This window comes from Macaca nemestrina, chromosome 4 (genome assembly GCF_043159975.1).
Source record: "Macaca nemestrina isolate mMacNem1 chromosome 4, mMacNem.hap1, whole genome shotgun sequence".
NCBI classification, from domain to species: domain Eukaryota; kingdom Metazoa; phylum Chordata; class Mammalia; order Primates; family Cercopithecidae; genus Macaca; species Macaca nemestrina.
Window position 1 is genome coordinate 110976538 of NC_092128.1, and position 23758 is coordinate 111000295.

Below are 23758 nucleotides of genomic sequence, written 5' to 3' on the forward strand. Positions count from 1 at the left end.
ATGCCATAGGACCATTCTTTGAGAATGACTTGTCTAGTCTTGGTGACAAATTATCCTTGTTTGCCAGAGACAGCTCCAGTGTTTGCACTGAAATTTTCATGTTCCTGAAAATTCCTTAGTCCTGGGAAAACCAGGACTAGATCTGGTCACTTGATAGTACATTGAAAACTCCTGAGTACTTTTCGAAACTACTGCTGCTTCCCACTCCTCACTCCTCTTGGCCCCACCTCCACCCCTTGCCTTCTATTTAACGGGTTTGGGGTGTGGTGTGGGCATTTGGATGTTTAAAAGCTGTCTAGATGATTACAATTAGAGGTTTGTCAACCACAGCTCTAATCGCAAGCCTCACCCCTCATTGGAAGAGTTTTGGAAGAGTTTGGTACTAGCTATTCCTTCGCCTGGAACATTTTTCCTCTTCAGTGGTTCTCAGTCCTGATTATTAGCATCAGCTGGGGAACATTTAGAAAATACCAATATGCAGGCCCCCACCTCCCAAACCCAGTGAAAAGAATCTCTGAGAATGTAGCCAAGGCCTTGATAGTCCTCAACTCCTCAGGCGATCCTCTTAGGCACTCAAGAATGGGAAGTCTTGTGATCTTCTCATAGCTAGCTCCAGTCATGCAATGAAAAAGGCCTGTCCTTCCTATCCATGCCATTTAAATTCACCGCCACCTGCTTTCCCTGATACTTGTCAGTTTCTGATATTTTCTTTTTCATTTAATTCTATTTATTTTTTCCTTTCCCAAATAGAATGTGAGCTCCATGAAAGCAAGAGCTTTGTCTTATTTATCACAGTATTACCAGTTCTCAGAAGTGTCTAGAACATGTAAGCACCCAATAAATGTTAATTCATGCCTGCAATGTGTTGAGTACCGTGCTTGGCTCCAGGAACAGTACAATAATGAACAACAACAATAATGACAACAACAGACAAAATAGTAGTCCTTTCTGACCTCATAGAGCTCACCATCTAGTGGATTACTTCTTTTTTTTAAAATAACTTTTTGTGATCTGCCATTAGAACCTCAGAAAAGTAAATGGTGAAATCAGTCGAGGGGACACATTTCACCACTTGAAGACCGTCACTGGCATCTCACCTTTTCTTGGCAGTTACCAGCATCACATTTCCATGGTTAAATGAACTTAGTGATCTGTAGAAACTGAAGTAACATTTCACCCCTGCCTTATGACAACCTGAGCCCTGGTTTCTGGGCTTTGTGAATTTCTTCTGTTTTCACTGGCAACTTGGGGGCCGTTGAGAAGCTGGGAGACAATGCAGCTTTCACCCCCACACATCAGGCCCACACTGGGATCCCCCTGGTGGTCCAAGGATAGAGCCGAGTCTTCCTGTTGTGGTTGGGTTGCAGGAAATACTCTGCAGTCCTTCACTTTAGCCAGACAGACACATGAAAGGACACAGAGAAAACATGTAAACAAGTGGACATCTATTTTTATGGAAACAGACATAAATGGTGTGGGGGTGCTGTAGCACGTGGGTGTTTAGATTCCAGAGGGTTTTAGTCAGGAGACAGTGTAATGCTCAACAGCAGATATTTAAATGAAGCGGGAACTTTGTTGGAGAGGTCAGGACTAGAGCATTGCAGTCCACGTGAATGACACTGCAGAGTCTTGAGGACCTTAGCTGACACACCCAATGTGAGGTCAAAGCACAGTCCCTGTACTGTTCTTAAGGAGCCCTACCTGGAGCAGAGTAGGATGGTTTAGGGATTAGGCAGAGTCAGCATTTCTTCCTCCTGCCTTTCCTTCTGAAATAGTTCACCTATCAGGTCAGGTTTATTCTAAGATTAAAGAGATAATTGTAAAGTAACTTATCCAATGATATGAAACAATCTGCATAGCCAAATAGACACTGTGAGGAAAGAAACCTCAACTTTTGCCTAGATTATCTAGTTTTATTATGTCTCTAATGATTAAGTCACTGGAAATGTTTCATCTAGAGCTTTGTTTTTGCAATGCACAATTATAAAGAGAAATCCATTAGTTGAGCGAAACATGAGCGTGAACAAGGTATATTTTTCAATATGCAATACATAGAATATGTACATAGTATGTAATATTGTGTATATATAGTACATAAATATCGTACATATATACATTTATCTATCTCTTGATCAATTAGTCTGTCTCTTTCATATGAAATGATAGTTTGCTGAAAGGTAGAGACCATTCTATAATACTTAGAAAATATATTTAAAATATGTCCTATTAGCATTTAAACTATTTGTGTTATTAGTGAAGGAAGTTTAAGAACAGTGCTAGAAGACTTGTAGCTTGCTTAGGTGTATCTACCTAGCTGTATTGTCTTTTGAATTGCTTTCATTTTATCACACATATTTAACATCGCATCTCCCAAAACCCAGGCCATGCCGTGAAAGGTCAAACCAGAACTTCAGAATATCCCAGGTGGTATATTTGGCCTTACCTTGCATTTTGTTTGGAGCCTCAGTAAGAAATTTGACCATCATGACTTCACAAAGCAGAGACATTGTGGTGGATTAAGAGAAAGGCACAGGACATTTCTTGATTAGGGCAGTCATGTGCCATGTATGATGTTTTGGTCAATGACAGACCACATGGACAGTGGTTCCATGAGATTACAACTAAATTTTTACTGTACTTTTTTATGTTTAGATACACAAATACCATTTTGTTACAATCGCCTACAGTATTCAGCACAGTGATATGTATAGGTTTGTAGCCTAAGAACAGGCTGTACCATATAGCCTAGGTGTATAGTAGGCTATGTCATCTATTAATAGATTTGTGTAAGTACAGTCTATAATGTTTGCAAAATGATGAAATGCCTAATAACACATTTTTCAGAAAGAATTCCTGTTGTTAAGCAACACATGACTGTAATTTTAGATTAGTGTGAAGATGTACTAGCGAGACATTATGACACTGTATTTTACTTCATTAAGCAGTAAAAATCCCTGTTGTCTGCTTCACTATTTATTTAATCATTAATTCAATACATATTTATTGAGTGTGTATTATGTGCCAGGTACTGTGATAGGCACTGGGTATAATGGTTAAAATAAAATTTAAGAAAAACAGTTTACAATTAACTTGTGGAGGTAGGAAATTAAAAATTCTATAATTGCAGGTATGGTCATACAAGAATGAAAATGGTGCTATGAGAGACTGATGTGAGGAACATAATTTAGATGAGGAAATGTAGCACCTAAGTGAAATTTAAGCCAGGAGGTAGTTAGCCAGCTAAGGAGTACGTTCCATTTCAGGATTTCCAGAAAATCTGCAAACTTGACATACCTTGATTTACTTTTAAAACTAAAGGCAGAAGAGGTAAAGTAACTTGTTTTTCTAGTTTTTATTGTTTTCCTGGGGAAAGATATGGAAATTAATTTTTCCCTAAAATATATTCATCATGAAGGAAGCCACATGGATTAATTGTGGAGGGTTACTTTATTTTTCTTTCAAGATCATGATTTTATCATGCATATTTAACACTCTATCTTCCAAATGATGTGTGTGTGTGTGTATATTTTTCCCCTGATATCTATCAAAGACCATTTGCAGAGGAAGTAAGAAATAGGAACACCCATAGGCTAGAATATTTAAATAATTTCTGCAAGATGTAGTACAAATAGTGCCTAATTTATGGAGGCTCTGCTCATTTTGCCATTTACAGCCGGGAAAGAAAAGTCCACCTGGAAAGTGACCAGAGAGAATCTCAAGGAGTCCAAGTCACTTCTTTATTTGTAATAACTGGCCTAAGAAATTAAATAGAAGAGACCATTGGGCACAGAAATAAATGTCCCTGCTCCTGCATGACTAATTTGAGGAAATAAAACAGAGAAAGGAAACATAAAATAAAACAAGGAAGGAAATGCAATCTTTCTTCTTTCCACTTTGGTACTGAAAGTATTGAACAGGGACATGCACAGTCTCACCCAGAACTTACTGTAAATTACAGTTCTGGACAAACAGACATCGCTCTCTATAACAAAAATAAAGAAAAGTCACCATGAGAGATTGCTTTCAGAAACAATAAACAAACACAAAACCATTCCATTTTCTGTAAGGTCATCACAGATTACAAGCTAAAATAGAGTCTGAATGTGGAGTCCATCCCCTTCAAAATGGTGTTACTTGCAGTATTGTGAAGTACATACTTTGTTGGTATAATCTGTACGTGATTTCCTGAGGCCATATTAATAAATTGCGTACTGGTTTTAGTGTCTCTCAACAATGAGATATTTGAATGCCATTATTATTTCACAGGCAGAACTGAAATTAGTCAATATTTTGCCACTAAACTATTATAATTGAGGCACAGGGTCTTGAGTTGAATGTTTTTCATAAATAAAAGTGCCATAAACGTAATTCATAATTTGGGTATTTGATAATCCTCTATTTATAGACACTATTTTTACCTGTTCTGAAGGCAAGCCTGTGGCCTAAACTTGAAAATGGAGTTCCTTTCTTCATATGCTAGAGCAGAAGTCCTGCTCATCCTCTGTTAATTGCAGCTGCAAACACCCTCATCGTTAGGTTGCTGGTGCAGAGTAAGTGCTCTGGAGTAGATAACTTCAGCTTTCTCTAATGACTTTGCTTCAACTTCCTCATCTATACGTTGAGGAAACTCATTGTAGCTTCCTTAATGGGTGGACCCTTAACTCCATGGCTGTCACAGGGCACATACTCAGGATACATTAGTTCTGTATCCAAAAAGTTTAGAAAAGTGGTTTAATAATGTCAATACAGGGCATTTTCTGTAATAGTAATGCTGATATTATTAGTATATCCTAAATATTGTCATTTATTTTCATAAGGAATTTTGGATCAGCTGTATTTTATATATAAGTAAACATTTCTTAAAAACTAAATCAACGTAATAACAAAAAAACTGACTGTGAAAATACAGAACACAAAAACTAGCAGCTCAATAATTTGCCTTGCAGCATAGTACCCTTAAATAACAACTAGCTGGTATTGGAAGCTTTTGAAATCAACAAATGAATTGAATGGGGTGGTACATCCATAAAGGAAAATATACTTTAAAGTATTTAAACTCAAGTAAAGAGCAAAGGTGAGAAAACAGCCTTTGAAATCCTGTCATAAGGCAATATAAAAGTCAGAATCTTCATTGTTAATTTCAAGTAATTGAAAGTTTTTTCTTGAGTATACAGGGAGATAAATTTCCCAATTTTTTTTTTTTTTTCAATTTTAGAAACTCTTCTTTCCTATATGGGTTGATCTTTCCTTGGCTTTTCTAATGAATACTTTTTAGTATTATACCTTTATCATAAAGTGATCATTGAAAATCACATACCCTTGCCGTTGGTAGTTTAAATATGTCTTCCCTGGAATTGTCTGATGATATTTAGTGTCATCAAGTCAATTATTTTACCTTCACTTCCAGATAGTTACATTTAAAATGAATTCTTAAACATTCAGAAGTGAAAAGAATGCCTCCACATTAAACCAATGGCTCTTTTGGTATCTACTACATGCGTTAATTTTTACCACATATGCATAAATTGGCAAAGTATCTTGTGGATTATAATAATCCTGATGGCTTGGAATTAATGTATTGCCTTCATAGAGAAGTCCTGAGCCCATCTACTCTGAATCTTTGGATAAAGACAAAACTCCATCCTGCCATGCACCTGGTCAGTTGTGCAATGCTGACCAATACACAGCTGCTAACAATAAGGTTATTGTGCTTATGTAACGCAGTTCAGGATCTGATGGTGAGTCTCTCGATACATGCTGAAACATGAGGGAATTTTTACTTGCCAGGATGCCTGCTTCATGGAAAATATTGTGTCTGTGTTGAAGCATACACTTACATTTCTCTATATAAGTTGGTGGGCTTGAATTCTACCAGATTACCTTAGCTTTAAGGCAGTTTTGATGGGGTTAAGGCTCTCTCAGTCAAGAAGAGGTCATACAGTGTGGCATCGAATGTAATTTTAGGAATTGTTTTTTGAGCACTTGTTTTACCAAGTTAACAAAAGTCTGTGTTATGTTTCTTCTCATTGATGTGGGTGTGTCCTTGTGTGTGTATTATTCGAGAGAGGCTTCCATTTGTTGAGTGATCTTCATGCAAACATCTTGGAGTGCTTTACAAAAGAATTTAAAAAATCAAACCAAACAGGATATTAAACTGTGCTGCCAAACAAGTAAGTCTTTAGGCATGATTTTAATTTAGTTAATGACATAAAGAGCTAAATCTGTGAAAGGAAGCAAGTTCCTTGGATCAGAAAAAAAGCAGAAAACAGATACTCATATTTTGTCTAAGTCTTCATTTGAGTAGCTCCAAAAATGTTCTTTTAGAAGTGAAGTTGGAAAATCCCAGGCTAAGTGAACTCCAAGGAGCAGTGTTTTAGGCGAAAAGACCAGATAATAGTTCCCATGTGCATAGTGATCTACAGATTGCAAAGTGTTTTCCCAGCCATTATTTCATTTGACCATCACAACACTCCATCAAAGTAATTAAGGACAGTGTTACCCCAGTTTACAGATGAATAAACTGATGACAGGAGAAATTAAGGAATTAAATGAGGGTCACCCAGCTAGACGGTGATAGAACTGGGATTGGCATATGGATATTGCCCTAAATCCCATGTTGTGTATATAGTAACGTAAGGCTCCACTGTGGCAAACTATTTACACTGGATACTTTTCTCCTGCCATTATAGCTGCCTTGGGAGTGATAGTAATGACTCTGACTTCCCAGGGTATCTTAACATTCTGCTTCCTCTCAGGAGGATCTCGTGACATTCTTGTGTAAATGGAAAAGTAGAAAACCAGGATCTTCTAAGGCAAGTGCATTGTAAATGATAATTTCATGCCTTAATCTTTTCAAAACATTTAAACTGGCTTTGATGATTCACCTTTAAACTTACCCTTCAGTGGTTCTCAGAATCCTCCTTGAGAAGATGAAACTGGAATAATCCCATCAGCTCTGGCAGTTGTAGGTGGCTTCTCATGGTAAGGGACTGTAGTGGGGAAAATGGGGAATTCTTAATGAGCTCTCTTTCCATTGCTAAATTGAACCAAATGTAGTTACCCTTGAACATTTGAGGATTCTATAAGCATTGTGGTTTCAGACAGTGAGTCATGACCTTGTGCCAGAGGGGTGGGTGATGTAGTGTATGGATTGATTCATGAGACATATAGTGACTTTTTAAGGTATATTCTGAAATGAGTCTTCCAGCAGTCAAATTTAACTGTTGTTGTCTTTGCTTTGCCTTCTTCTCTGAAAACACAATGATTTTCTCATTCAAGGTTTGGACTTTAAAAGCTTACCTTTTCCTTGAGACACCTTTAGCTTGAGACAAATCTAGGCAGAACATTGTGTTGTGATTCCGTAGATCTTTTGACAAAGTGGATCCTCCTGCTTTACCCTCCCTGCCAATTACTTTTTCGTAGAGGCAAGATCTTGGTATGTTTCCCAGGCTGGTGATGAACTCCTAGGCTCAACCCATCTTACCCCAATTGGCCTCCCAAAGTGTTGGGATTTTAGGTGTGAGCCACCACACATGCCTCTAAACTTTTTTGTTTTGTTTCTTGAGACAGGATCTCACTGTGGCACCCAGGCTGGAGTGTTTTGGTGCAATTGTGTCTCACTGTGGCCTCGACCTCCCAGGTTCTGGTGATCCTCTCACCTCAGCCTTTCAAGTACCCGGGGTTACAGGTGTGCACCACCACACCTGGCTAATTTTTGTATTTTTTATAGAGATGAGGGTTTTGTCATGTTGCCTAGGCTGGTCTCGAACTCCTGGGTTCAAGCAATCCATCCGTCTTGGCCTCCAATGTACTAGGGTTACAGGTAAGAGCCACTGTGCTTGGCCAACTTCTAAATTTTAATGACTTTTTTTTTTCTTTCACCTGCCAGACCTTGGTAATCATTTCTTCTTTTAAATTTATTTTATATAATTGTCCAGGTGGTTCAAGTTCCCCTGAAAGATGCTGTATCATTGCTTAAGGTAAAATGTCTTGCACAGAATAGGAGCTCAGTCAATGTCTGCTGATTATTAGTTTTTTCCGTTCTATATAGAATTATATAGTTTTAAGTGTTAGGCAGTGTTTTTAACTTAGAACTTAAAATGGGAATCGCTGTGATGATTAAAATATTCAACATCCTCATTGCCCAATATGGCAGCCACTAGCCATTTTGCTGTTGAGCACTTGAAATGTGGCTCTTGTGACTGAGGAACTGGATTTAAATTTTATTTAACTAAATAAAATTTAAGTGTTTAAAGCCACATGTGAGTAGTGGCTACCAGACTGGATGATGCCTGCTATAAGAATGTGCAGAATGGCAATCTCAATGTGAACTGTGAGTTAGAGAAGTCCTCCTGGAGCAAGAGGAACTTGGGTCTTGCAGGAGGCAAGCAGAGAGAAGGGGTGGGCTGTTTTAAGTGACGAATATAGCAAAAGCTCTAAGGTGATAGATAGTGTTAAATTTGGGATTAGTTTCAAGACTGGAAGTAGAGCAGAGTTTGAGCACTAGGGACAGTAGTAATAATAACAGCAGACACTTATCAATTTACAGGCCACATACTAGTTTAATCTTCACAACAATACTGTAACTCCAAGAATATAAGTAATTTGCTCAAAGGTACAAGTTGACATTGGACCTGAGATTGGAACTCATATCTGTCTAGCCCAAAAACCTAAGCTTTTAACCACAATACTATGCTGCCTTATGATCTGCCATGTTAAGAAAGACTTACAAGTAGGAAATAACCTCAGTGCCTTTCAACTGCTAAATGAGTAAACAAATAATGGAATACATCCAATCAATGGAATGCCACTTAGCAATATGAAAAGTAACAGAACTACAGATATATGTAACAACATGGATGAATCACAGATGCATTATGCTAAGTGAAAGAAGCCGAGGTGAAGGGCTATATACTGTATATTCCATTTGTATAACATTCTAGAAAAGGCAAAATTTATAGAGACAGAAAACAGGCTCAGGAGTTGCCAGGAGCTGGCAGTGAAAGGCAGGGATTAACTATAAAGAGACACAACAGATTTTTTTGCGGGGGATGATGAAAATAGTGTATATCTTGATGGTAATAGTGGTTACATGACTATTCATTTGTCAAAACTCACAAATCTGTGAACAAAAAGGGGTGAATTTTACTGTATATAAATTGTACATCAATAAAGTTGAATGATAAACAAAGACAGACTTACAAGTAGATCCAAGTTTATTTTCTCAATATATTTAGTTATTGTAACCAGGCTATTTTGAAAAATAAATAATTCTAAAATTTGTGTGTCTAAACATGTCTTCATATTTATGATATATATATATACACAATACATATAATAGAAAAATGATGTAGAAATTAAAAATTCATGAAAGTGATACGTGTGTGTATGTGTACCTAAAGCAGTTAAATTTGTATTTAACATGAGTTGACACATTAAATGTTTATTCAATTTAGTGTTTATTTGTCATTGCCATAGCAAAGCAGTTGGAGGTGAAAGAGGAAGAGATGTTTTAATTAAACATGATTGGTAAGATGTCATATGACTTATCCCATTTTCCTTTTATTGTGTTTAAACAAAAATAGCTACCATATGAAATCATCAATCCTTTTAAAGCTTGCTTTAAAATTTTTCAATACATAATGAAATTTTCCTTTTCACTCATATTTCACTTATATAAACCACTTGTATGAGACAACAGTATAATGGATATCTTTTAAACATAGATATATTTATATCCTTCCTTCCCTCCCTCCCTCTCTCTCTCTTTTCTTTCTTTCCCTTCCTTCCTTCCTTCCTTCCTTCCTTCCTTCCTTCCTTCCTTCCTTCCTTCCTTCCTTCCTTCCTTCCTTCTCTCTCTCTCTCTCTCTCTTTCTTTCTTTCTTTCTTTCTTTCTTTCTTTCTTTCTTTCTTTCTTTCTTTCTTTCTTTCTTTCTTTCTTTCTTTCTTTCTTCTTTCTTTCTTTCTTTCTTTCTTTCTTTCTTTCTTTCTTTCTTTCTTTCTTTCTTTCTTTCTTTCTCTTTCTCTTTCTCTCTTTCTCTCTTTCTTTCTTTCCTCTCTCTCTCTCTCTCTCTCTCCCCTCCCCTCCCCTCCCACCCCCTCCCCTCCCCTCCCCCTCCTGTCCTCTTTTCTTTCTTCACAGTCTCGCTCTGCCACCCAGACTGGAGTGCAATGGTGCAATCTCGGCTCACGGCAACCTCCTGCCTCCTGCCTCAGGCTTCCGAGTTGCTGGGATTACAGGTGTGTGCCACCACACCTGGCTAATTTTTGTATTTTTAGTAGAGACAGAGTTTCACCATACTGGCCAGGCTGGTCTCGAACTCCTGACCACAAATGATCTGTCCGCCTTGGCCTCCCAAAGTGCTGAGATTACAGGCATGAGCCACCGCGCCTGGCCCTCCTTTTATATTTCTAAAAGAATTCTCATGCGAAATAAACTTCCTGAAGGTCTTACATCACTTTGTGGTCACTAGTTTTGTAATGTATTCATAAAACTATAGATTAATATAATTTTTAGGCAGAGAGGACCTCAAAGTGTTAACTCTCCTTGTCCATTATCTACAGCAGGTAAGGGGTTATCCCGGTTTTTAATTGAAGAGGTGACATACAGAATTCCAACTTTCCCATGGTCATATTTCTAATGATTAGAGTTTTAGGTTTAAAGAGTGATTAATCTTAATAAAGAACTATAAACAATATTAATTAATGGTTATGATTTAAGCATTTCATTTGATTCTTTGCTTTAAGCATTTCTCTAGGTCCAAGGTTTAATACCATCATATGTAATAATACTGCAATCATCCTGGTTAATCTTAAAATAGTTTCATGAGGGAATGTGTAATTTATAGGCTATATTTTTCTTTGAATGAATCTCATCTACTCTTGTGGAATTTGAGGTAATGAATCTGAAAACAGTTTGAAGGCTATAAAGCACTTAACAAATGTTATATTTTTCTTCTTTGTTTTCATCTTTCTGTCATTTCCTTGCCATTTTCCTTAGAATCTGGAGTAATATTCATGCATACATTTGCAGAGAAAACTCATATCTGATATTTTTGCTTGCTAGGAAATAGTTCTGTTTTGTACAAATAAATATATAATTAAACATGCATCAACATGTAGCATATTTTCAAAGTATGATCTAATTAAAATAATCTAAATAAAAATTTTTTTTTCTGAACTGATACAAAACCAGTGATTCATATCATAGCAACTTGTCACTGTTTAGTAATCTTGTAGCATTGTTTAAATATGTACATATATGTGTGTGTATATGTGTGCTTGTGTGTGTATCCTTAAGACTGTGAGCCAAGACAATATTTTCTTATGTACCTCCTTTTTCTTCTTATAATTTCACTTTAAAATATTATCTTAATCCATTTTCCGATACTATAACAATACATGAGGCTGGGTAATTTTTAAAGAACAGAAATTTATTCTCTCGCAGTCTGGAGGCTGAGAAGTCAAAGATTAAGGCACCAGCATCTGAGGGCCAGTTTCTCTGCTTCCAAGATGCTGCCTTGATCAGCCTTCCAAGATGCTCCCTGCCATTCTAGAGGGTAGGAATGCCATGTCCTCACATGATAAAGGACCAGAAGAGAGCAAATGCATTCCAAAAGCCCTTTTTATAGTGACATTAACCCATTAATTAGGGCAGAGCCCTCAATATGTAAATACATCCCATTAGGCCCCACCTCCCAATGCTGTTGCATTGGTGATTAAATTAAATCTCCATCACATTAATTTTGGGGAACACATTCAGGCCATAACAGATATATAGAGAGAGCAAAAGTAGACATAAGTAAGGCCAGATAATTTACTAACTCTTAATTGTGTTATGGTAATGTTAATATCTCCATAAATATATTTAAGTTAGTGAAAACTTAAACCAAATAACAAAATGGTAAATTTGTTAATGTTACGTGCATTTTAGATCCTCTAATGTATTTCAGGCATTTTGGATATATTATTTTGACCTTTGCTCATTTCTAACTATAAGACGTGTCTCATTTCATTGTACTTCACTTAATTACAGTGTGCAGATACTGCTTTTTTAACACATTGAAGTTTTGTGGCAGCCCTGTGTTGAGCAAATCTACTGCTGCCAATTTTTGAACATATGCTCACTTTGTGTCTCTGTGTCACATTTTGGTAATTATCCCGATATTTCAAACTTTTTCATCATTAGTATATCTGTTATGGTGATTCATGTTTAGTGATGTTTGATGTTACTGTAGTAATTGTTCTGAGGTGCCATGAACTGCGCTCCTAGAAGATGCTGAACTTAATAAATCTGTGTTCTGACAGCTCTAGTGATCAGCTGTTCCCCATCACTCTCCCTCTCATTGGGCCTTCCTCTTTCCTGAAAGACAATAATATTAACATTTGGTTAATTAATAACCCTACATTGACCTTGAAGTATTCATGTGAAAGGAAGAGCCATACATTTTTCACTTTAAATCAAAAGTGAGAAATGATTGAGCTTGGGGAACAAAGCATGTAGAAAGCCAGTATGGGCTCAAACCGAGGCCTCTTATGCCAAACAGCCAAACTGTGAATGTAAAGGAAGGAAGTAAAGGAAAGAAGCCATCTTCATAACATAAAAGTGCAAAATGAAGTAGCAAGTGCTGATGTAGAAGCTGCAGCAAGTTATCCAGAAGATCTAGCTAAGATAATTTATGAAGGTAGCTACACTAAACAACAGATTGTTAATGTATTCAAAGTAGCCTTCTATTGGAAGAAGATACCATCTGGATTGTCAAAGCTGGAGAGAAGTCAGTTCTGGGCTTCAAAGCTCAAAGGACAGGCTGACTCCCTTGTAAGGGGCTAATGTAGCTGGTTACTGTAAGGTGGAGCCAATGCTCCTTGACCATTCTGAAAATCTTAGGGCCCTTAGGAATTATGTCAAATCTACTCTGCGTGTACTCCATACAGGGAAAAACAAAGCCTGGATGACACTGCATCTGTTTATAGCATGGTTTACTGAATATTTTAAGACCACTGTTGAGACCTAGTGCTCAGAAAAAAAAAAATTCTTTAAAAATATGATTTCTCCTTGACAATGCACCCCATTACCCAAGAGCACTGATGGAGATGTGTAGGGAAATTAATATTGCTTTCATCCCGGCTGACACAGCATCCATTGTGCAGCCCATGGATCAAGGAGCAATTTTTATACATTTCTTTTTTGTTGTTGTTACACTTTAAGTTCTAGGGTACATGTGCACAACGTGCAGGTTTGTTACATATGTATATATGTGCCATGTTGGTGTGCTGCACCCATTAACTCGACATTTACATTAGGTATATCTCCTAATGCTATCCCTCCCCCCGCCCCTCCCCACAATAGGAACTGGTGTGTGATGATCCCCTTCCTGTGTCCAAGTGATCTCATTGTTCAGTTCCCTCCTATGAGTGAGAACATGCGGTATTTGGTTTTTTGTTCTTGCAATAGTTTGCAGAGAATGATGTTTTCCAGCTGCATCCATGTCCCTACAAAGGACACGAACTCATCATTTTTATGGCTGCGTAGTATTCCATGGTGTATATGTGCCACATTTTCTTAATCCAGTCTGTCACTGATGGACATTTGGGTTAATTCCAAGTCTTTGCTATTGTGAATAGTGCCGCAATAAACATACGTGTGCATGTGTCTTTATAGCAGCATGACTTATAATCCTTTGGGTATATCCCCAGTAATGGGATGGCTGGGTCAAATGGTATTTCTAGTTCTAGATCCTTGAGGAATCGCCATACTGTTTTCCACAATGGTTGAACTAGTTTACAATCCCACCAACAGTGTAAAAGTGTTCCTATTTCTCCACATCCTCTCCAGCACCTGTTGTTTCCTGATTTTTTAATGATTGCCATTCTAACTGATGTGAGATGGTATCTCATTGTGGTTTTGATTTGCATTTCTCTGATGGCGAGTGATGATGAGCATTTTTTCATGTGTCTGTTGGTTGTATGAATGTCTTCTTTTGAGAAGTGTCTGTTCATATCCTTTGCCCACTTTTTGATGGGGTTGTTTGTTTTTTTCTTGTAAATTTGATTGAGTTCTTTATAGGTTCTGGATATTAGCCCTTTGTCAGATGAATAGATTGCAAAAATTTTCTCCCATTCTGTGGGTTGCCTGTTCACTCTGATGGTAGTTTCTTTTGCTGTGCAGAAGCTCTTTAGTTTAATTAGATCCCATTTGTCAATTTTGGCTTTTGTTGCCGTTGCTTTTGGTGTTTTAGACATGAAGTCCTTGCCCATGCCTATGTCCTGAATGGTATTACCTAGGCTTTCTTCTAGGGTTTTTATGGTTTTAGGTCTAACTTTAAGTCTCTAATCCATCTTGAATTAATTTTTGTATAAGGAGTAAGGAAAGGATCCAGTTTCAGCTTTCTACTTACGGCTGGCCAATTTTCCCAGCACCATTTATTAAATAGGGAATCCTTTCCCCATTTCTTGTTTTTGTCAGGTTTGTCAAAGATCGGATGGCTGTAGATGTGTGGTATTATTTCTGATGGCTCTGTTCTGTTCCATTGGTCTATATCTCTGTTTTGGTACCAGTAACATGCTGTTTTGGTTACCGTCGCCTTGTAGTATAGTTTGAAGTCAGGTAGCATGATGCCTCCAGCTTTATTCTTTTATTCTTTTATTCTTAGGATTGTCTTGGCAAGGCGGGGTCTTTTTTGGTTCCACATGAACTTTAAAGCAGTTTTTTCCAATTCTGTGAAGAAAGTCATTGGTAGCTTAATGGGGATGGCATTGAATCTGTAAATTACCTTGGGCAATATGGCCATTTTCACAATATTGATTCTTCCCATCCATGAGCATGGTATGTTCTTCCATTTGTTTGTGTCCTCTTTTATTTCACTGAGCAGTGATTTGTGGTTCTCCTTGAAGAGGTCCTTTACATCCCTTGTAAGTTGGATTCCTAGGTATTTTATTCTCTTTGAAGCTATTGTGAATGGGAGTTCATTCCTGATTTGGCTCTCTGTTTGTCTGTTACTGGTGTATAAGAATGCTTGTGATTTATGCACACTGATTTTGTATCCTGAGATTTTGCTGAAGTTGCTTATCAGCGTAAGGAGATTTTGGGCTGAGACAATGGGGTGTTCTAAATATACAATCATGTCATCTGCAAACAAGGACAATTTGACTTCTTCTTTTCCTAACTGAATACCCTGGATTTCTTTCTCTTGCCTGATTGCCCTTGCCAGAACTTCCAACACTATGTTGAATAGGAGTGGTGAGAGAGGGCATCCCTGTCTTGTGCCAGTTTTCAAAGGGAATGCTTCCAGTTTTTGCCCATTCACTATGATATTGGCTGTGGGTTTGTTATAAATAGCTCTTATGATTTTGAGATACGTTCCATCAATACCAAATTTATTGAGAGTTTTTAGCATGAAGAGCTGTTGAATTTTGTCAAAGGCCTTTTCTGCATCTATTGAGATAATCATGTGGTTTTTGTCTTTGGTTCTGTTTATATGCTGGATTATGTTTATTGATTTGCATATGTTGAACCAGCCTTGCATCCCAGGGATGAAGCCCACTTGATTATGGTGGATAAGCTTTTTGATGTGCTGCTGGATTCGGTTTACCAGTATTTTACTGAGGATTTTTGCATCGATGTTCATCAGGGATATTGGTCTAAAATTCTCTTTTTTTGTTGTATCTCTGTCAGGCTTTGGTATCAGGATGATGTTGGCTTCGTAAAATGAGTTAGGGAGGATTCCCTCTTTTTCTATTGATTGGAATAGTTTAAGAAGGAATGGTACCAGCTCCTCCTTGTACCTCTGGTAGAATTTGGCTGTGAATCCGTCTGGTCCTGGACTTTTTTTGGTTGGTAGGCTATTAATTAGTGCCTCAATTTCAGAGCCTGCTATTGGTCTATTCACGGATTCAGCTTCTTCCTGGTTTAGTCTTGGGAGAGTGTAAGTGTCCAGGAAATTATCCATTTCTTCTAGGTTTTCTAGTTTATTTGCGTAGAGGTGTTTACAGTATTCTCTGATAGTAGTTTGTATTTCTGTGGGATCGGTGGTGATATCCCCTTTATCATTTTTTACTGCGTCTATTTGATTCTTCTCTCTTTTCTTCTTTATTAGTCTTGCTAGGAGTCTATCAATTTTGTTGATCTTTTCAAAAAACCAACTCCTGGATTCATTTATTTTTTGGAGGGTGTTTTGTGTCTCTATCTCCTTTAGTTCTGCTCTGATTTTAGTTATTTCTTGCCTTCTGCTAGCTTTTGAATGTGTTTGCTCTTGCTTCTCTAGTTCTTTTAATTGTGATGTTAGGGTGTCATTTTTAGATCTTTCCTGCTTTCTCTTGTGGGTATTTAGTGCTATAAATTTCTCTCTACACACCGCTTTAAATGTGTCCCAGAGATTCTGGTATGTTGTATCTTTGTTCTCATTGGTTTCAAAGAACATCTTTATTTCTGACTTCATTTTGTTATGTACCCAGTCATCATTCAGGAGCATGTTGTTCAGTTTCCATGTAGTTGAGCGGTTTCGATTGAGTTTCTTAGTCCTGAGTTCTAGTTTGATTGCACTGTGGTCTGAGAGACAGTTTGTTATAATTTCTGTTCTTGTACATTTTCTGAGGAGTGCTTTACTTCCAACTATGTGGTCAATTTTGGAATAAGTGTGATGTGGTGCTGAGAAGAATGTATATTCTTTTGATTTGGGGTGGAAAGTTCTGTAGATGTCTATTAGGTCCGCTTGGTGCAGAGTTGAGTTCAATTCCTGGATATCCTTCTTAAGTTTCTGTCTCGCTGATCTGTCTAATGTTGACAGTGGGATGTTAAAGTCTCCCATTATTATTGTATGGGAGTCTAAGTCTCTTTGTATGTCTCTAAGGACTTGCTTTATGAATCTGGGTGCTCCTGTATTGGGTGCACATATATTTGGGATAGTTAGTTCTTCCTGATGAATTGATCCCTTTACCATTATGTAATGGCCTTCTTTGTCTCTTTTGATCTTTGATGGTTTAAAGTCTGCTTTATCAGAGACCAGGATTGCAACCCCTGCTTTTTTTTGTTTTCCATTTGCATGGTAGATCTTCCTCCATCCCTTTATTTTGAGCCTATGTGTGTCTCTGCATGTGAGACTGGTCTCCTGAATACAGCACACTGATGGGTCTTGACTCTTTATCCAATTTGCCAGTCTGTGTCATTTAACTGGACCATTTAGTCTATTTACATTTAAGGTTAATATTGTTATGTGTGAAATTGATCCTGTCATTATGATATTAGCTGGTTATTTTGCTCACTAGTTGATGCAGTTTCTTCCTAGCATTGATGGACTTTACATTTTGACATGTTTTTGCAATGGCTGGTACCTTTTGTTCCTTTTCATGTTTAGTGCTTCCTTCAAGATCTCTTGTAGGGCAGGCCTGGTGGTGACAAAATCTCTAAGCATTTGCTTGTCTGTAAAGGATTTTATTTCTCCTTCACTTATGAAACTTAGTTTGGCTGGATATGAAATTCTGGGTTGAAAATTCTTTTCTTTAAGAATGTTGAATATTGGCCCCCACTCTCTTCTGGCTTGGAGAGTTTCTGCCGAGAGGTCTGCTGTTAGTCTCATGGGCTTCCCTTTGTGTGTAACCCGACCCTTCTCTCTGGCTGCCCTTAATATTTTTTCCTTCATTTCAACTTTGTTGAATCTGACAATTATGTGTCTTGGATTTGCTCTGCTCGAGGAGTATCTTTGTGGCGTTCTCTGTATTTCCTGAATTTGAATGTTGGCCTGCCTTACTAGGTTGGGGAAGTTCTCCTGGATGATATCCTCCAGAGTGTTTTCCAACTTGGTTCTATTTTCCCCGTCACTTTCAGGCACACCAATCAGACGTAGATTTGGTCTTTTCACATAATCCCATATTTCTTGGAGGCTTTCTTTATTTCTTTTTACTCTTTTTTCTCTACAGTTCTCTTCTTACTTTATTTCATTCATTTGATCTTCAATTGCTGATACTCTTTCTTCCAGTTGATCGAGTCGGTTACTGAAGCTTTTGCAATTTTCTCGTAGTTCTGGTGTTATGGTTTTCATCTCTATCCATTCTTTTAAGGTCTTCTCTGCATTGATTATTCTAGTTATCCATTCATCCATTCCTTTTTCAAGGTTTTTAGTTTCTTTTCGCTGGTTTTGTAGTTCCTCCTTTAGCTCTGAGAAGTTTGATCAACTGAAGCCATCTTCTCTCAACTCGTCAAAGTCATTCTCCATCCAGCTTTGCTCCGTTGCTGGCGATGAGCTGTGCTCCTTTGGAGGGGGAGATGTGCTCTGATTTTTTGAATTTCTAGCTTTTCTGCACTGCTTTTTCCCCATCTTTGTGGTTTTATCTGCCTTTGGTCTTTGATGATGGTGATGTACTGATTGGGTTTTGGTATGTGTGTCCTTTCTGTTTGTTAGTTTTCCTTCTAACAGTCAGGACCCTCAGCTGTAGGTCTGTTGGAGTTTGCTTGAGGTCCACTCCAGAGCCTGTTTGCCTGGATATCAGCAGCGGAGGCTGCAGAAGATAGAATATTGCTGAACAGCAAGTGTTGCTGTTTGATTCTTGCTCTGGAAGCTTCATCTCAGGAGTGTACCCTGCCATGTGAGGTGTGAGGTGTCGGTCTGCAACTAGTGGGGGGATATCTCCCAGTTAGTCTACTCAGGGGTCAGGGACCCACTTGAGCAGGCAGTCTGTCAGTTCTCAGATCTCAACCTCCATGCTGAGAGATCCACTGCTCTCTTCAAAGCTGTGAGACAGGGGTAATTATCTCTGCCAAGGTTCCTGCTGCTTTTTGTTTAGCTATGCCCTGTCCCCAGAGGAGGAGTCTACAGAGGCAGGCTGTCCTCCTTGAGCTGTGGTGGGCTCCACCCAATTCGAGCTTCCCAGCATCTTTGTTTACCTACTTAAGCCTCAGTAATGGTGGGCGCCTCTCCCCCATCCTCGCTGCCACCTTGCAGTTAGATCTCAGACTGCTGTGCTAGCTATGAGGGAGGCTCCGTAGGCATGGGACCCTCCGGGCCAGGTGTGGGATATAATCTCCTAGTGTGCCTATTGCTAAGACCCTTGGTAAAGCGTAGTATTAGGGTGGGAGTTACCCGATTTTCCAGGTGTTGTGTGTTTCAATTTCCTTTGGCTAGGAAAAGGAATTCCCTTCCCCCTTGTGCTTCCCAGGTGTGGCGATGCCTCACCCTGCTTCAGTTCTCGCTGGCAGGGCTGCACCTGCAGACCAGTGCCAACTGTCCAACATGCCCCAGTGAGATGAACCTGGTACCTCAGTTGAAAATGCAGAAATCACCCGTCTTCTGTGTCACTCACGCTGGGAGTTGGAGGTTGGAGCTGTTCCTATTCAGCCATCTTGGGCGCGCCCCCCGACAATTCTTTTTATACATTTCATAAGGATGTACCTCCCATAGATAGTGATTCTTCTGATGGATCTAGGAAAAAGTAATTAAATACTCTCTGGAGAGGATTCACCATTCTACATGCCATTAAGGACATTCGTGATTCACAGGAGGAGGCTGAAATACCAACATTAATCAGGGTTTGGAATAATTTGATTCCAGCATTCACAGATGACTTTGAGGGGGCTCAAGACCTCAGCAGAGGAAGTAACTGCAGATGTGGTGGAAATAACAGAGGATTAAAATCAGAAGTGGAGCCTAAAGATGTCACTGAATTTCTGCAATCTTATGATCAAACGTGAATGGATGAAAAGTTGCTTCTTATAGATGAACCAAAAAAGTAATTTATTGAGATGGAATCTACTCCTGGTGAAGATCTTGTGAACATTGTTGAATTGACAACAAAGGATTTAAAATATTTCATATATTTAGTTAATAGAGAAGTGTCAAAATTTGAGGGAATTCACTCCAGTTTTGAAAATTCTACTGTGGGTAAAAAGCTATCAAAGAGCATTGCATGCTACAGAGAAATTTTTGTGAAAGGAAGAGTTAATCAATGCAGGAAAGTTCATTGTTCTCTTATTTGATGAAATTGCCACAGCCACTCCAATTTTCAGCAGCCACCACTTTGATCAATCAGCAGCCATCAACATCAAGGCAAGACCCTCCACCAGTAAAACGGTTATGATGTACTGAAGGAACAGATGATTGTTAGCGTTTTTTAGCAATAAAATATTTTTAAATTAAGATGTATTTTTTAGACGTAATGCTGTTGCACACTTAATAACTTTCAGTATAGTATAAACATAACTTATATGCGCTGGAAACCACAAAATTCATATGACTTGTTTTATTTTGATATTCACTTTATTACAATACTTGTTTATTGTGATATTTGCTTTTTTGCAGTGGTCTGAGCCAAGTTTGTAATATCTCTAAGGTATGCCTGTATTTCTTTGCACAAAATATAGCGAAACTTTGCAAAAAGACAGAAGTTTTTACTGTAGAAAGTATCAAATTTACATTAGAAGACAAATCTTTGGTAATATTAAACAACAGGTTTAAATATTAGTTGAAATGTTGGTTTAGATTTTCTTTAAGATCACTTTCACCCTTGTGAATTGCTAATCACCATAATTATGGGCTGTCCAATTTAGCTATTGCTAACTGAGGGCCCATAGGATAGGGATCAGGTCCCGTTGTCTTTGTGGCAGAGATTCAAATAAAATAATGGTGACTGCTGCTCCTGGATTTGCAGACCACAAGATGAGGCATCCTAAGAGCACTGGTTGGTTGTCTGGAAGAGACGTACATCCTCTCTGGTTGACTGTCTGGATCTGCACACCTTGAGCAGAGGGATTGTGGGTAGAGAGCATGCAGGGAAGAGCTAGAGGAATGATGAAGGTGAATAAAGGAGGTTGGAAACTTCATATCCTATAAATTGCAAGATTGCTAATCTAGGGACATGCATATGGAATGGAGGACTGTGTGATATTTGGAGAATGTGTAGTAAACTTAGAAGTAAAGTAGTGCCAGGGGCTTTCTGATTTGTTTTTAGATTCCGTATTTGGGTTTTGCTGAGGAGGTGCTTACCCTGAGCCAGGCAATATTTTGAATATGGTTTTGACTGAGATATTTTGTTGTGTATCAAAACAAAAAAAGGGGTAGTAGCAATTCTATGTTTTGTTTTGTTTCCCTGTGATCAAGGACGTAAAGAGAGATCTTCATCCCATTGCTGTTTCTCATCTCTAGGTCTTGGGTATGGTCCCTGGAGGTCAGGGATATCAGTTGTATGCAGTTATCAGTGATAAATAGTGATTTTTACATTTTGACACTTTTCATCAAAAGGCTCTCTAAAGAACTAAGTGAAATATCCTGCTTAGGATTAAGGGCACAAGTAAGTGCCAGGTGATCCAACCAGACTAGGGCCTAGGAGAAAAGCATAGCTTTGGGTCAGATTCTGAGCAGCTGGTAGGACACAAAGGGGAAGAAGTCAACGATTATGAAGGATATGGCCAGGTAAGAAGGTGGAGGCCAGTAGAACTTAAGAGTTCAGAGTCACAGAAGCTGACTTGGCCTTGGAATCCAGAGCAGGGGAGGAGCTGAACACCCAGCTCTGTCCTTGGCCTAGAGTCCATGGGATTCTAGTGGGAACCCCTCTCCCTTTTCTACTGGATTAATAATTTCTCTCCATTGCCTCCCCAAACCCACACCTTCCCACATGCCCAGCAACCAATGCCAGAGAGGTAGGCATGGTCAGACTGTATTATCCTTGGTTGGTGGTTTTAGGGGAAGTAAATGGATATTGTTGGCAATTAGAAAATGGGCATTGGCAAAGGACAATGCACAATTGTTGCCTTCAAGAGTGGCCTGAGTGTTTCATATATAAGAAAGTTTGAGAACACTCTAATAAAACAGTAATAAACAGTGTCAAAAAAAGATTTTTGAGTTGAAATATCTCAGTATGGGCCAGGCATGGTGGCTCACGCCTGTAACCCAAAACTTTGGGAGGCTGAGGAGGGTGGATCACTTGAGGTCAGGAATTTGAGAATAGCCTGGTCAACATGGCGAAATCCGTCTCTACTAAAAATACAAAAATTAGCCGGTGCGGTGGTACACTCCTGTAATCCCAGCTACTTGGGAGGCTGAGGCAGGAGAATTGCTTGAGCCTGGGAGGTGGAGGTTGCAGTGAGCTGAGATTGTGTCACTGCACTCCAGCCTGGGTGACAGACTAAGTGAGACTCTGTCCCACAAACAACAACAACAACCTCTCACTATGATTTTCCAGATAAAATATGATGTACCATCCCAATATATTATCCGTTGTACCCAAGTCACCTCTACCATAATTATGAAATGTGATCACCCTTCCTTTTTGTACCCAATTATTATGACAGGAACCTCCACTTACCAAGTTGCTAGGAATTTGCCCATGTCAACATGCTCTTAAATGATTTAATTAGCTCACTTAGGCAAGTTAATTAACCTCCCCATGCCTCAGTTTTCTCCTCTATAAAATGGAGAGTCTGACTCAAACTATGGCCCCAGATTTACCTGGGAATCTCTTGTTGTGAACTTCTTCCAGGATTATTCACAGTTAGAACAACTGGGGATACCCCTCCTCTCTTCACAGGATTTTAGTCAGGTCCTGTGTGGCACCAACAAGACAGTAAAAAAGCAGGACATCATTGGTGAATTTCCCAAATCCCACATGTATGCATGGTCAATGTAAAACAGAACACAGTGCGACTGCTTTGGTTAAAGTAGGGAGAGAAACTCAAAGCCCCATCCGCTCGGCTTCCCTGCTCACCTTAACAGCCCTTCAAGCCACTCTGCTAAGCTTAGAATGAAGATGGGATCCTCAAAGCATCATTTCTTTAATAGTTTAGGAGTAGTTTATTGGCAAGGTCTCATTTTTTCTGTCATCAATGAATCATTTTACTTTAGGGTAGCCATTGGCCCTGAATATGAAAAAAGAGGTTGCCTAAGACATCAGAAAAGAAATAATTCTCTGTATATTTAATATTCTAAGTAAGAAACCAAAAAATTTAAAGCTTACCATGTGCTGGGTGCTTCAAAATATATTATCTTTATACTATCTGCCACAACTCTGTGACAAACTATTGTCCTCCATGTTATAGTTGATGAAAATGCCCCCAACTCCGTCGGCAAAAGTGAAGTAATTTGACCGAGGTCATAATGCTCTTAAGTGATGGATTTGTATGACACTGAAGGCCACATTCTTTCCATCCCCTCCTTCTCATTTGTGGAGCCTTCAGGAAATGTATTGTGCTTCTTTAATTTTTGTTGTAATTTATCATGATTCAGTATTGTCATGAGCAGAGAAGAGAGTCGAGTTGAGTCAGTGAACATTGAAAAGCATTGCGTACAAAGTTGGGAGCATTTAATTGACATGTTGTCACTGATAAAACTGGCATCACCTTAGAGGCAGAGGACAAATCCTCACATTGTTTCTGGGACAAGGGCGTGGAAGAAGAGAAGCTTTCACTAACTCCCTTTATGTTGTGTATCTCAATGGCTACTAAATACACCTCTCTCCTTTCTTTTTTCTTTTCTTTTTCATGCCTCCCCAAAAAAAGAGTATGGTAAATTTTTAGGAACTAGTTACAGTTATAACTAGTTACACCACTCCCATCTTCAAAATCATTTAGCTGTCCCAACTCATTAAAGGTCAAATGTGGTAACCAGAATATGGAGATGATCTTTGCTAATAAGGTTCAAACCTAACATGGACTCTTTACACTGTGAGCTGGGGTGGATTTAGATTTCGTATCAGTGGTTGATAGCCTATGATCTTAAGTTTAGTAGCTTAAGCAATTTATATTCACCAAAGTTACTTGTACCTTTTCCCTCTGCAG

General features: G+C 38.6%; 1 protein-coding gene and 1 long non-coding RNA gene across 20 annotated transcripts in view; one reads left to right on the top strand and one right to left on the bottom strand.

Annotated features, from left to right (window-relative positions):
• The window catches only part of LOC105497746 (succinyl-CoA:glutarate-CoA transferase), a 749568-nt gene that overhangs the window by 461161 nt on the left and 264649 nt on the right, over positions 1–23758 (top strand). For 3 of the 11 annotated variants that reach the window (XM_071095070.1, XM_071095074.1, XM_071095075.1), the window contains exons 13-14: positions 10142–10239; positions 20289–23721. The exons of 5 other annotated variants lie outside the window; for them this stretch is intronic. In XM_071095070.1, the coding sequence (XP_070951171.1) occupies positions 10142–10239; positions 20289–20451 (261 nt within the window). In that variant the 3' untranslated portion in view covers positions 20452–23721. Of the gene's footprint in view, positions 1–10141; positions 10240–20288; positions 23732–23758 lie in introns of those variants that run through there. 3 more of the 11 variants (XM_071095071.1, XM_071095068.1, XM_071095072.1) reach the window with 3 other exon arrangements.
• LOC105497749 (uncharacterized) lies at positions 1253–23044 on the bottom strand. Of its 9 annotated transcripts, XR_011622325.1 has the most exons (7): positions 22939–23044; positions 22690–22840; positions 22434–22527; positions 19250–19412; positions 6897–6989; positions 1702–1799; positions 1253–1388 (listed from the first exon to the last, which is right to left on the bottom strand). It is a non-coding gene; the product is annotated as an uncharacterized lncRNA (long non-coding RNA). The 9 variants fall into 9 exon arrangements; XR_011622328.1 differs by lacking the exon at positions 19250–19412; XR_011622329.1 differs by lacking the exon at positions 1702–1799 and having other exon boundaries at positions 1260–1388.